Source organism: Bubalus kerabau, chromosome 2 (genome assembly GCF_029407905.1).
Source record: "Bubalus kerabau isolate K-KA32 ecotype Philippines breed swamp buffalo chromosome 2, PCC_UOA_SB_1v2, whole genome shotgun sequence".
Classification (NCBI taxonomy): Eukaryota; Metazoa; Chordata; class Mammalia; order Artiodactyla; family Bovidae; genus Bubalus; species Bubalus kerabau.
The window spans coordinates 53539200-53553393 of NC_073625.1; the positions used below are offsets into that span (position 1 = coordinate 53539200).

A 14194-nucleotide genomic window follows, 5' to 3' on the forward strand; every position below is an offset into this window, starting at 1 on the left:
AGTCTCAAATGAAGCTGTCTTTAATTTTCATTACTCTGCTGACTGGTGACTTACCATCTCTCATAAGCTTTTGAAATGTTTGTGTATCTTCTGTAAACTCCTTGTTCATATCTTTCTCCCCTTTTTTCTACTAGAATTCTCTTTTTCTTATTCTACAGGAGTTCCTTGTATATTTTCAGTATTAGTCCTTTTGTCACTTTCAGGCATTGTAAATTATCTCCCATCCTGTTACCTTTCATGTGTCCTCTTTTATTTAAAAATCTTAATTTCGATATAATCAAAACCACTGGTTTTGCCTTATGAAGTCCTTTCTCACTTAAAAAAATTTTTTTTAATTATTTATTTATTGCTTTGTATTTGGCTAGGGTTTTTTTGGACCATGCCACACAGCTTGTTGGATTTTAGTTCCCCCGGCCAGGGACTGAACCCGGGCCCTTGGCAGTGAGCACTTTGTTCCTAACCACTAGACCACCAGGGAGTTCCCTCTATCTGGCTTCTTTTGCTCAGCATAACGTTTTGAAGATTCTTTGTTGTTGTTTATATCAGTATTTCAAAGTAGTTGTACTGTTTCCACTCTAATCAGCAGTGTATGAGGTTTTTAGTTCTATCTCCTTACTTTGATATTGTCCATTATTTTAAGTCATGCTCTCAGATGTGGTATTGGGGATCAGCAACTTAGAGCTCATGGATCAAAATCTGGTACAGCTGACCTGTTTTTGTGAATCATTTTTGTATTGTTTGTGGCTGCTTTATGCTACCATGGCAGAGCAAAGTAGTAACAGAGACCATATGGTTTGCACAGTTTTAAATGTTTCTTTTCTGGCTCTTTAAAGAAAATGTTTGCTGACCTCTGGAGTAGAGACTTTTCATTGTGGTTTTAATTTGCATTTCCTTCAGGGCTGATGATATTGAACATCTTTTAATGTGCTTATTGGCCATTGTATATCTTTTTTTTTTTTTTTGGCCATATCATGTGGCAAGTGGGAAAGAATTACAGAATCTTAGTTCTGTAACCAGAGATCAAACCCAGGCCCCTGCGGTGAAAGTGCTGAGTCCTTACCACTGGATTTCCAGGAAATTCCCGCCTCCACTTTTTTTTTTTTTTTTGAGGTGTCTCTTTAACCATTTTGCTCATTTTAAATTTAATATGTTGTATCTTTTATACCTAAAATTTCTACTTGATTTCTGTATATTGTTTCTTTGATGAAATTTTATACTTTTTAAAGAGCAGTTTTAGGTTCACAGCAAAATTGAGGGAAAAGTGCAGATATTTCAAATATACCTCCTGACCCTCACATACATAGTTTCCCCCATTATCAACATCCCCTTACCAGAGTGAAACCTTTGTTGTTGTTTTTTTTCCCACAACTGATGAACCTATTACCCAGAATCTATAATTTGCATTAAGGTTCATGTTGATGCTGAATGTTCTGTAGGTTTGGACAGATGTATAATGACATTTACCTCGTGTTTTTCCGTTCATTGTTAGAGTTTCCTTTACCTTGCTGAGTATAGTTATAATAGCTGCTTTAAAGTCCCTGTCTGATAATAACATAGGGATCATCTTGGGATTAGCATCAGTTAATTATCTTATGCTTTGAGATGGGATCGCATTTTCTTGACTTTTGTATGTTGAGTGATGTTAGATTTTATCTTGGATATAAATATTTAGATTATAGCCTTGAATATTATGTTTTGGAGACAGGATTATGTTACATTGCTCCAAAGGGTGTTGATACGTTTGTGTTAGTGGGCAATCAACCTGGTCAGACTCAACAGCAAACTCCTGCCTGCAGTGGGCGTGGTTCAAGCGTCAGCTGTAGATTCAGGCTGTTTAAACACAGAATGAGGGGGTTGTCTTCTCTCTGCAGTTCCCTGCCGCTCTCTTGGCGTCTTGTTTGCCCTGGGCTCCTTTTCCTAGTTCCTTCAGTTCCTCCACCCAGAGGGATTCAGGCAGCTGTAGCTGCCCCTGTGCCTCTGTGCTCGTGACTGTACCACCTTCAGGGCAAAGCTGAACAAAATGGGAACTCAGTATGTGTGGACTGCTTCCTCCAAGTGATGTCTCCTCCTCCAAAATGTGTATTTCAGTCTTCAGAGACCTCAGATAGTTTTTTGGGTCTGGTTCACAGAGTCTGTAGTTGTTCTTTGCAGGAAGATCATATCAATTTCACTATTCCATATTCTTTTGCCTATTTGTAAGTTGGGTTTTTGGTCTTTATTTTTGAGTTATGAATGTGCTTTATTTATCCTGTATACAAGTATTATGTCAGATAAAACATCATGAATGTTTTCTTCTAGTATATAGCTTGCCTTTTCACTTTTTTCATGGTTTTGTAGAGTAGATGATTTTGAAGTCCTTTTATCAATTTTTTTTCTTTTACACGTCATACTTTTGATGTCTTATCTAAGGAATCTTTGCCTACTTGGAAGTTACAAAGATTTTTTAATATTTTATTCGAGAAGTTTTATAGTTTAGGTCCATTTAGAGTTAATTTTTGTATAGGCATAAAGGTGAGAGTCAGATTTATTTTTGTATAGGTATCTATTTGTTGAAAGACTAGTAACTCCCTGCTTCCCCCCACCCCAGCCCTGGCTTCTTTGTCAAAATTAAATTGAACATATGTGTGGGATTTTAATTTTGGGCTCTTCTCCCATTACATCTTATGCCTATCTTTATACCAGTACCATACTCTTATTATTGTTTTATGGTAAGTCTTGAAACCCTCCAACTTTGCTCTTCTTTTTCAGAATTCTTTAGGCTATATAAGGCCCTTGGCATCCTGGAATAATATTTTATAATACGCTGCTTACTGAATGTGGTTTTTGTTACTATTGTGAATTTTTTTTTAATTCCACATTCTGTTTTGTTTCTACTGTTGTATAGGAATGCTGTGGTTTTGTTAATTTTGTATCCAGCAACTCTTGCCTTTAAATTCTTTTTTTAGATATTTTTATAGCCTATTATTTTACTATGATTATAGATAGTAACTTGGGTTGCTTTCCAGTTCTTCCCCCCGCCCCCTTTTTTCCTCTGTATTTATTGTGTTCTCAGTACTGTGTTGAATAGAAGTGGTGGTGGCATGATGCTCTTAAACTATGAATTATGCACTATTTATTTGTGTATTTACTTTTAGTTTAGAAATTGTACTTGGTTCTTTTCCAGATCTGCTGTGCTTTTTCTAAGATCCTTTTCCCCTCAAATTTCTTTAAACTTTTGTTTCTTTAAATGTAACAAAGGTTGTTGATACGAAGTTTGTAACTGACAGATAATTCTAAACTTTAAAGTCTCAGGTCTCTGTGTTATCTTTTGTTTCTGCTCATAGTGGCTTATAGTATCTTATTTTTCGTTTGGCTGTATTCAACTTTTTGCTGACTAGTATATTCGTAGGATATGAGTCCCCAAATGAAGGCTTCTGAGACTGGAGAAGATTTCTATTTGCTTGAGCCAACGAAGAAGAAAGTTGAATTCTTTGTGCCTTCACTTTTGGCTTGGTAAATCCTAATGTCTTTTCAGCCATGTGGTGTCCTTAAGGCTTTTTTTTTTAATGTTAAGATTCTTAAAAAGTTTTTTCTAACCCTTTTAGTTTTATATATGGAAGGTTAGTATAAATAACCTACCTGCCATGGCCGTAAATAAAAAAATTTTTTGTCATATCTTTACTAGACTTTAAGTCAGCTTTCCACTTTTTCTTTCAGATCCGTTCAGCCTATTTTGAGTTGGTTTCTGCTTTGTGCCAGCGTATTCCACAGTTGATGAAAGATGAAGCATCCAAAGTGAGCCCGTCCGTTCTTCTTAGCATCGATGACAGTGACCCCATTGTATGCCCAGCTCTCTGGGAAGCTGTACTTTATACACTTACAACCGTTGAGGTAAGTAAGAGAGGTACGTTTAGTATATCCGGGAATACTTGTCTTCTTAATTATATTTTTTTTTCAGATAGTTATTTGGCTGCGCTGGGTCTTGGTTGCAGCATGCAGGATCTTTGACCTTTGTTGTGCACGCAGGATCTTCAGTTGCAGCATGTGAGGTGTTTTAGTTGGGATCTTGAGTTGAGGCACATGAACTCTTAGTTGCCTCTTGTGGGATCTAGTCCCCTGACCAGGGATGGGACCCTGGGTCCTTGGCTTTGGGAGCATAGAGTCTTAACCACTGGACCGCCGGGGAAGTTCCTTTAATTGTGTTTTAGAAGCCTTACATACCATGCAAGAGAGCCTATCAGGTTATAATTTTTTAAACTTGCTAGAAAAGTGCTTTTTTGGACATCAAATACTTTAATCCAAAACTTGGTGTAAATCTTAAACTGAGTATAAAATGAAATAGAGTTTTTATTTTATTTTTAGTTTAGTCAATATCAATTCTTATACGGCTTAACGAAGTCAACATATCTGAATCTTACATTTAAGACTCTGGGAGATAGTGAAGGACGGGGCAGCCTGTTTTGCGACAGTCCATGAGGTCGCAAAAGTTGGACACAACTTAGAGGCTAAACAGCAACAATAATTGCTGTCACTTTTAGAAAGCAGCTTTTTTTTTTCTTACGTTGTTTAGAAAGCAGCTTTTTAAGGAATCTTTCAAGTTAAATAATTATTTTTGATCCATATTGTCCTGGAAGCATGTTGGATACCTGATTACCATATATAATAAATTTCTTATATAATTTCAAATTTTTAGTTTGTAGGATAGATTTTTTTACCCCCTTTAGGTAAAATACTTGAATTTTATTTTTGAGAGTCTCTGTGTCTTTTCTCTCTGTTTATGATATCTAATTACTATTATAATCTTTTTTTTTTTTTTTTTTAATTTGGTAAGGACTGTTGGCTTCATGTAAATGCAAAAAAAAGTGTGTTTCCCAAGCTGTCAGCTGTGGTTCGTGAAGGAGGTCGGGGTCTGGCTACTGTCATATATCCTTATCTTCTGCCCTTCATCAGCAAACTCCCTCAGTCCATTACAGATCCAAAGTTGGATTTCTTCAAGAATTTTCTCACCTCCCTAGTTGCAGGGTAAGGAATTTAAGTTTTGTGTGTGTGTCTGTGTTTTTTTAATAATTTTGTTTATGTAGTTCGTTTTGGCTGTGCTGGGTCTTCATTGCTGCTCAGGCTTTTCTCTAGTTGTGGGGGCCACTCTCTAGTCGTGGTGCGTGGGTTTCCTATTGCAGTGGCTTCTGTCCTTGCGGAGCGTGGGCTCTCGGGAGCACCAGCTTCAGCAGTTGTAGCACATAGGCTCAGCAGTTGTGGCATACAAGCTAATTGCTCTGCGACATGTGGGATCTTCCCGGATCAGGGATCGAACTTGTGTCTCCTACATTGACAGGTAGATACTTTACCACTGAGCCACCAGGGAAGCCCCAGGAATTTAAATTCTTGACCTTTAAAGCTGAATAGATTTTTTTTTTCTTATTTTTATAAATGGACAGAATGACGTAGTTATTGTCATACTTAAATTTTCTCAAATTGTTTTGCTGTTCATTAAACACTTCTGAAGTTTTCAGACAGTTATAATTGGAATTCTTTTTTGTGATGCTTTCAAGTCTTCAGTGATAGACTATAGCAGAAAGTGAGGTGAAGTATTGTAAGACCCTTTAGGTGGAATAGGCGCTTTGTCAATGACCCATTTTTTTGTATATTGATAAATACAAATGCCCAAATGCAGAAAATCAACTGGTGACAGGTTTTCCATTAACTTAAATATAATAGCTCTTTAAACTCACACTTAAAATGTCATTTCAGTGTGTTTATTGAAATTAGTAAAAGATACCCAGTTTTATTCATGATTAAACATTTTTTTTTCACAATACTACTATCTTTATTTGGTTAAGTCTTCTCTTTGAAATTTGCAGGTGGGTTGGTTCATGAATAGAAAATAAATGTTATCTTCTGTTGCCCTATTTTTGAAAATATGCTTTTTTTCAGTTTAAGTTTATATTCTAGTTGGGCTATATTTTGGTTGGTTGGCCTTAGTTTTTCATTTAAGAATTTTATTTTTTGGAAATTGTTTTCCATGTCTTTAGTTTGGTGTTTTTGAATTGCTTGTTTTCTTTTTCATGAAAGAATAAGCCACACATATTTATTATTTCTTAGGCTATCAACAGAAAGAACCAAAACCAGCTTTTCAGAGTGCTCAGCAGTGATATCTGCTTTTTTTGAATGCTTACGTTTTATAATGCAACAAAACTTAGGGGAGGAAGAGATAGAAGAGATGCTTGTCAATGATCAGGTATTTATATTGTAAAACTCATCAGTGCCTTTGCATACTACGTGTAAAGAATCAAGCTCATTGTGTGTGTTTCTGTCCTTTTTATTAATTAGCCTTCCTTGTAAAGATTTCATTTTTTATGATTTGCATATTTTTATACAGTAATGTGTATTACTGACCAGATAAATAAAAATTTCTGTATTATTAGTTACAAGCATAATACCATAATGTCTAAGGGCTAGTTATTCTCTGGTTGTGCAAACCCTGTTTTAGAGAGCTGAAATGCAAAACAATTTAGAAGATTTGATTTTCAGTCTTTTGTGTTTTAGTTTAAATTATATAATAATCATCTTGTTCCTTCTAAAATATGTAGTACATCTATCCTTTTGTGAATAATTGTGCTTAGCTTTTAGAGCTAGTGATAAGAGCAGGCTCTGGAATAAGGTTCTTTAAGGCAGGAAATTAATTACTGTGATTATAGAAGCCCAGTTCTAGTTGATCTCAGATATTTAATTTTCCTTACCTTTGTAATTTAATGGAAAGCATTCTGAATTCTGTAGGTCCTATATTTCTTTCATATTGGTTTAGAAAAAAGCAAAAAACTTGAGTAAAATCAGAAGATACAAAGAAAACTGTATTACTTGTTGATGACTAATAATTTTGGTCAGTTATATCATAAAAAGCAATTCACAGGAGAAACAGTGAAATCATTAGGCTCTTTGAATGATGCGAAAATTATTTTCCAGTTCAGCTTAACTCTTGTCAGAGTTTGGGGGGAAAATCATGTTTTTCAGTTATTAAATAAGAAAATTTATAATGCTTTTCAAATACGGTTCACATTTTATTTCTCCTGAAAAGTGAACTTCTATATTTCTGCCCTCTCTTTCAGTTGATTCCTTTTATTGATGCAGTTCTCAAAGACCCAAAGTTGCAAGATGTGCAGCTATTTAACCATTTGGCAGAAACTTTAAGTTCCTGGGAAGCCAGAGCCGATTTGGAAAAAGATGATAAAACAGCCTGCAACTTGGAGAAAGTGCTGCTGAATTTCTGGGAAAAACTATCCGAGATCTGTGTTGAGAAAATCAATGAGCCGGAAGCCGATGTTAAGTCAGTTTTGGGTGTTTCTAACCTATTGCAGGTCCTTCAAAAGCCGAAGAGCTCCTTGAAGTTGAATAAAAAAAAAGTTGGCAAGGTTAGATTTGCTGATGAGATGCCTGAAAATAATAAGGAGAATGAAAAATGTGTCTCCTCAGAGGGAGAGAACAGTGAAGGCTCTGAGTTAATGGCTGAACCTTCTGTCTCTCCGAGTTGCTCCGACGTTATATCCCCGCTGAGGAAAAAACCTTTGGAAGACTTAGTCTGTAAACTGGCAGAGGTGAGCATTAATTACGTCAATGAACAAAAGTCGGAGCAACATCTCAGGTTTCTTTCCACCCTGCTCAACTCGTTCTCGTCAACCCAAGTGTTTAAAGTGCTGCTAGGTGATGAAAAACAGAGCACTGTCAAAGGCAAGCGTCTTGAAATAGCCAAACTTGTACAAAAAAATCCCGCGGTACAATTTCTATACCAGAAAATAACAGGTTGGCTAAATGAAGATCAAAGGAAGGATGCCGGTTTCTTGGTGGACATTCTGTACAGTGCCCTCTGTTGCTGTGATAGTCATGTGGAAAGAAAAGCTATTCTGGATGATCTTATTGAGGTATTACTGTTCTGTACCATTTAAAAATTTTATTTATTTTTGGCTGTGCTGGGTCTTCATTGCTGCGCGGACTTCTCTCTAGTTGCGGGGAGGAGGGGCTACTCTCTGGTGGTGCGCGGGCTTCTCACTGCAGCGGCTTCTCTGGAGGAGCACAGGCTCTAGGCACTCGGGCCTCAGTAGCTGTGGCTCACGGGCCCAACAGTTGTGGCTCCCAGGCTCTAGAGCACAGGCTCAGTAGTTGTGGTGCAAGGGCTTAGTTGCTCCACGGCGTGTGGAGTCCTAGATGCGAGGGAACCCGTGTCCCCTGCATTGGCAGGTGGATTCTTTGCCGCCGAGTCACCTGGGAAGCTCCTGTTCTCTTTAAACTGTGGTGGTTTACACTGGCGCACTGATAGCGTGTGAGTAGGTGAGGCCCGGATGGGGGTATTTGGAATCGTTTCTTTGACTGTGAATGTCAGTTTGCCGACAGTGTCTTCTTGATTGGGATTAAGAAGTATGTGAGACTTCTGGGTCGCTGTCCAGTTAAGAGTAAATATGTTAGGAAGACAAAAACTTGTAAATGAAAGGGTAGGTTCTTGGAGTCTTTAAAGTTGGACTCTTAGTTTGGACTAGCTAAAAAGCATTTTAGTTTTGTAGTGATTCCACATTCACTTAACTTGTAAAAAGTTTTACCAGTTACTGTTTGTTCTAGCAGATTGTTTCTCTTTTTCTTCTTTTAGGTGGAGCTGAAATGGAACTCTATTCTTCAGATCATTGAAAAGGTACCTTAGAAATACTCTCCTTTTTCTGTATTTATAGGTGTAGGGGGAGAAAAAAAACAAACACTACAGCCATATTCATGTACTAGTATGTGATCAGGTGTCTCTGTTAAAGAACTTGCTTATTATTGTAACTTTCTTCTCATAATTTGGGAAGACTTAACGGTGTTCACCTTTCTATAGAATTATTTTTCTGGTTAGGAATATCAGGGAAGAATGATCAGATTCCTGAAAATCTAATGTTTCTTCCCTAGTGGGTAACAAAGGAAGAGTTAAATGCTTTATCTTTTATCTTAGTTTATATTTTAAGCTAAGGTTTTCTCTTGTTGCCCTAGTTATTTTTTCGTCTATAGAGATGGATTGAGTGTTTCTAGCTTTAAGTAGAACGCACCAGTAAATTAAGTTTGTTTTGCCCTAGAGTACTATACAGGCAAACTAAAGTCTTCCCACTTTTATTTAATTGCCATTTGACTAAGGAAGAAAATGAGTGATGAGAATAATAAAAAGAAGTCAAGGAACATAAACAATTTAGAAAATTTTCTAAATGACTTAAGTATTCTTTCCTAATGAAGTTGTAAATTATATGATGTAACATTTTCCAACCAAAGAAATATTATGACTAGTTACCTAAAAGTTTTCCTTTTTTAAAAGCATTTTTCCATTATTTTAAAATTTTACATACATAACTCTAGTTTATGAAAATTTTTCTTTTTTCCTGTCTTTTAAAGTTACGGTAAAAAAACACATAAACTCTATCATCTTTAACCATTTCTAAGTACAGTTTAGTAGTGTTAGAAGTGTTGTGTTAATATTAAGTGAATATTAGAAGTGTTAAGTGTTAATATTTACATTATTGTGCAACTAATCTCTAGTACCTTTTCACCTTGCAACATTGAAACTCTATACCCATTAAGCAAAAACTCCCCATTTCCCCCAACAGTTTATTTTGTACAAAATAAACACTGAGTGTTGATTTACTCTTTTTCAATGAGAAATATAATTTATTAGGCACACCATTTGAATTACTTTATCCATTACCTCTTTCCCTATAGGTAGGCGACATGAAAAGCCAAATTCTGATAAAGCTTCTGGATAAGTCTAAAATCAGAGCAAAAGTAGTTAATTTGATAAGAGAAGATTGATACATCTGTTTCCAACTTAGGGAGGTACCTGTGGCATAGTTCAGATATCTCTGTTTGGAAGGCTTGGGCAGGGTTTGGGAGTTCATAGCCAGTGTTAACCTCTGTACTTCCATGCCTGACTAGCTTCCCTATCCTCTGGTCAGATTCTTTCTGTGAAAGTGTTAAAACATTGAGAAGTTGGACTTCATGTCTTGATAACCTGAGAGACTTTTTATTCAGGATTTTACTTTCTGGATTCTATAGAATTCTATAGATTGGTTTTATTTGGTAAGCTATCTTAGGAAAGCCAATATTAATATCCATCTAAATTCTAGTTTTTCTTATGTTTTTATGCAATCTCATACTTTATGAGCAGAATCCTAAAGCCAGCTTCTTTAAAAACAAACCTGAATTTTGTAACTGGAAAGGACCTTAGAGATTTTCTAAGTTAATGTTTATTTTTTAAATTAAGAAATAGGTCCGGCTTTAAATTAAGAAATAGGTTAAGAGCTTTGTATAAGGTCATAAAGCCAGAATAGTGATAAAGCTTGGGCTAAAATAAAAGCTCTCGTTACCTACAATATTTTAAATAAGGAGATAAAATAGTTTTTCAGACACTACCCAATCTCCATTTGGATTTTTTTTTCCAGATTGCTTTGAAATGAACCAGGTTGCAAATTCCTTTCTTCTCAGCCCTTATACCAAAAGAAGCTCTGGGAACATGGATCACCATGCTTTTGGGGGTGGATTTACAGTTTTTTTTCTTGCCTTCCTCACCCCCTGAAAATAAACCAGTTGCTGTCAGATATCTGGCCTCAGTAACTATTTCATAAAATTTGGGCAAATAATAAGTCCCATTGTTCATATTGAATTAATTTGCCACTATTATATGTTAATTATTCTTTAATTTTAACAAAATTAATGAACAACAGTTTAATATTTGTAAAGCATTTTAAAATCTGTCTTTAAAGTTCATCCATTCATTATTCGTTGAACATATCTACAGTGTTGATAGCAGGTATCAAAGAAGTTTAAGACAGTCTCTGCTCTCAAGGAACTTACAGTTTCATTGGAAACAAGACATACACAGATGAAACATTATTTGCTCTAGAAATTCAGAGAAAAACAATGATGAGTGTGGGCTGTTATGGGAGACTTCACAAAGCAGGTGGGATTTATACTGAATCTAGTAACGGATGTAATTTTGATAAATAAAAGAGAGAGGGAATATTTATGGTTGGGAAGCTAGCATGAACAAAGCATGGAAGTGTACATAAGCGAGACGTAGTGGGGAGTAGGGAAAATACCAGCTTTCTTAAGCACTTGAGGAGGAGGAGTTGGGGATAAAGTTGGGGCCATGCTGATGAAGGGAGGTACTAAGTTGCAGGTAATATTTTGGGCAGGTGCACTTTGTTTTTTTAATCTTGATCCTAATCTTTGGTACAATTTTTATGGTTTTAGGCATGCTCTAGTTCAGATAATCATGCTTTAGTAACACCTTGGCTCAAAGGAGATATCCTTGGAGAGAAATTGGTAACCATGGCAGAGCATCTTTGTAACAAAGACTTGGAATCCACAGTATCTTCTGAACCTTACTTCTCAGAAAGATGGACTCTTTTAAGCATGGTGTTATCCCAACATGTTAAAAACGGTAGGTAAAAGTATGGCTTGTTTTTTCAGTAGGAAGGGAGTCATTCTTTTTCACCTTTTTTGGGGGATTCCATGTTTTTAGTTAGCATAGTTTTAGTTGAGAATAGCAGGATTTAGTTCATTCAGATATCTTAATCTTGTAAACACCCTGTTGTTGTTCAGTCGCTCAGTTGTGCCCGGCTCTTTGCAACCCTGTGGACTGCAGCACGCCAGGCTTCCCTGTCCTTCACCATCTCCAGGAGTTTGCTCAAACTCATGTCTGTTGAATCAGGGATGCCATCCAACCATCTGTCCTCTGTCGTCCCTTTCTCCTTTATAACATGATTTGAGGTGTTTAATGCTTTTACTTTTATATTTTAAAGGGATTTGAATTTAACTGTTCACTCTAATTTTGTATTTTTTCCTTAATTTAAAACTTTTATGTGAAGGCTTTTATGTGTGATGGAACAGATTGATTTATTGATGTAATTTTATTCTATCTAATACATAAATACCTTGTTTTTTAAAACAACGATGTGTTTTTTAAAAAACACATGGAAAGACAAGGTGGAATGTTAACCCAAAGTAAAGTACTAAAATACACCGATTGGAAAATTAAAAATGAAAATTGAAAAAAAGAAAATTCACTGTTCATATTATTTATTTTGTCTGTCTGAATTTTTTTCCCTAGATTACTTGATTGGAGAAGTTTATGTTGAAAGAATTATTGTTAAACTTCATGAAACTTTATCCAAAGCAAAGAAATTGTCAGAAGCTGAAAATAATGACTCATCAGTGTCTTTTATCTGTGATGTGGCCTATAACTATTTCAGCTCAGCGAAAGGATGCTTGCTAATGCCATCATCTGAAGATTTATTATTAACTCTCTTTCAGTTATGTGCTGAGAGCAAAGAAAAAACACATTTGCCAGGTAATAGCCTACTGCTCAAATGTTTTGTTGGGATTCTCCGGCTCTGACCTTCATAGTGTAAGTGCCCAGGCTTTATTAATTGAATAATAATGTGTTTGCGAGTTGAAAGCATTTCGAGTAAAGGGCTACAAATCTTAAAACATTTTGAGCTTTAGAAACCCAGGTTTCTAAACCAAGATGAATGTAGACCTTTTGTCTCAAGTTCTGACTTGATGTTGAGGGAACCGTTTAGAAGCAGCTGTGATAGATGAATTAGTCCTTACCCCTTCACTCAGTATCTCTGGCAAGTTGCTAATTTCTTGATGCCTCAGTTTCCATATTCATAAAGGGATGTATTAATATCTCATTCTCTTAATATTTAGAAACATTGAATCTTGGTATATATTAAAATGAAATTGAGGTTCTTACCATTTTTACATTTGTATGGCATGAACTAGCTTGTATCATCACATATTTATGACATAGTTATTTTGTTTTGGCAAGCAAATAATAGTTTTATGTTTTCTTAATGGTACCTTAAAAATCTCAGATCTGCAGTGAGTGCTTTAAAGCATTTTGTATTGCTTATAGTTAGTTTAGAGGGACTACAAATTACTGTTGACATCTTGATTTTAGACTTTATCATCAGTAAACTGAAAAATACTTGGCTCTCTGGTGTGAATTTATTGGTTCATCGAACTGGTGACACATTTAAACAGAGCACCTTCCTACATTTATCTGCTCTGTGGCTGAAGAACCAAGTTCAGTCTTCGACTTTGGATGTCATAAGGTAACCTTTTTTTGATGCTCATTTGCAGAATATCTCTTTAATAACTGATCATTGTCCTTAAATAAGTTTTCATGATTAGTGTGAGTACCTGTGAAAAATGACTTGTTACGTAAGAAACCTACAGGATTCTAAGAGAAGATCCAAATAGGTTTTTCCAAAAGGATTTTGTTTTAATGAACATCCGTTTGAACTCAAGTAATTGAAGAATGATTTGTTTTCACTTACCTGCCGAACTCCTGACTTACGGTCACTGATGTGATAGGTTTCTGTCCTGGTCTTGCACTGGTGTGGACTGTAACTCTGTAACTTCTCATGGCCACCACGGACACTGATTGTCCTTCATTGTTGGTTTCTTGGGGGGGTCTGATAGACACTGTTGTAAGTAATTGAAATTGCAGGTGTTTTTCACATCTCGTACTTAAATCCACAAATATATAAAAAAATGAAAATTAAGAGAACACGTCCAGAGCTGCCATGGTTGGGTTAAATCTTTCTCTGAGTATCATGCTCTTTTCATGAAATGAAGTATCTGTATTTCAGAAATACCTGATCTGAAATAGGTCTCCTTCATTCTGAAATAGAAACAGCACTTAATTTCAAATTATGAATGTTGGATGAAATCCCCTGTTCAATTGTGTGTCATTCACGACAGGAGGGTGGAGGTGTCACTTACCTTTATTTTTATTTGTCTTTTTGCTAAGGTAAACTGTTATCTGATAGGGTATTTAATGTTTACCTGGGTGTTCCGATTGGTTGTAGCATAACCACAGCAGTTAAGTTCCTTGCTTTATTTTCAGTCTTCAGGTGCTTTTGTCTGCTGTTGATGATTTGCTAAATGCTCTTCTAGAGAGTAAAGATGCTAATCTCCTGGGAGCTTATATTGGAAGTGTAATGCCAGACAACAGTGAATGGGAAAAAATGAGACAGTCTCTTCCCGTACAGGTGTGTTTGATATTGGAGAGTGCTCATATCATTCTGAAGTTTGTATTTCATGCAGGCTTAAATATTTTATTTTTATTCTGGGAAAGAAAAAATGTAAATGAAATGCGTATCTTACTTTCCCTTTCTGCCTTTGAATGCTCGTATATTGGACA

General features: G+C 35.9%; 1 protein-coding gene across 1 annotated transcript in view; it reads left to right on the forward strand.

Moving 5' to 3' along the window:
* LTN1 (listerin E3 ubiquitin protein ligase 1) overlaps window positions 1-14194 on the forward strand; it is a 59160-nt gene that overhangs the window by 12068 nt on the left and 32898 nt on the right. Inside the window, exons 7-15 of the mRNA XM_055567746.1 lie at window positions 3697-3870; window positions 4811-5001; window positions 6079-6214; window positions 7083-7892; window positions 8612-8653; window positions 11233-11422; window positions 12092-12331; window positions 12947-13100; window positions 13898-14042. Coding sequence (XP_055423721.1) covers window positions 3697-3870; window positions 4811-5001; window positions 6079-6214; window positions 7083-7892; window positions 8612-8653; window positions 11233-11422; window positions 12092-12331; window positions 12947-13100; window positions 13898-14042 — 2082 coding nt within the window. The remainder of the gene's footprint in view (window positions 1-3696; window positions 3871-4810; window positions 5002-6078; window positions 6215-7082; window positions 7893-8611; window positions 8654-11232; window positions 11423-12091; window positions 12332-12946; window positions 13101-13897; window positions 14043-14194) is intronic.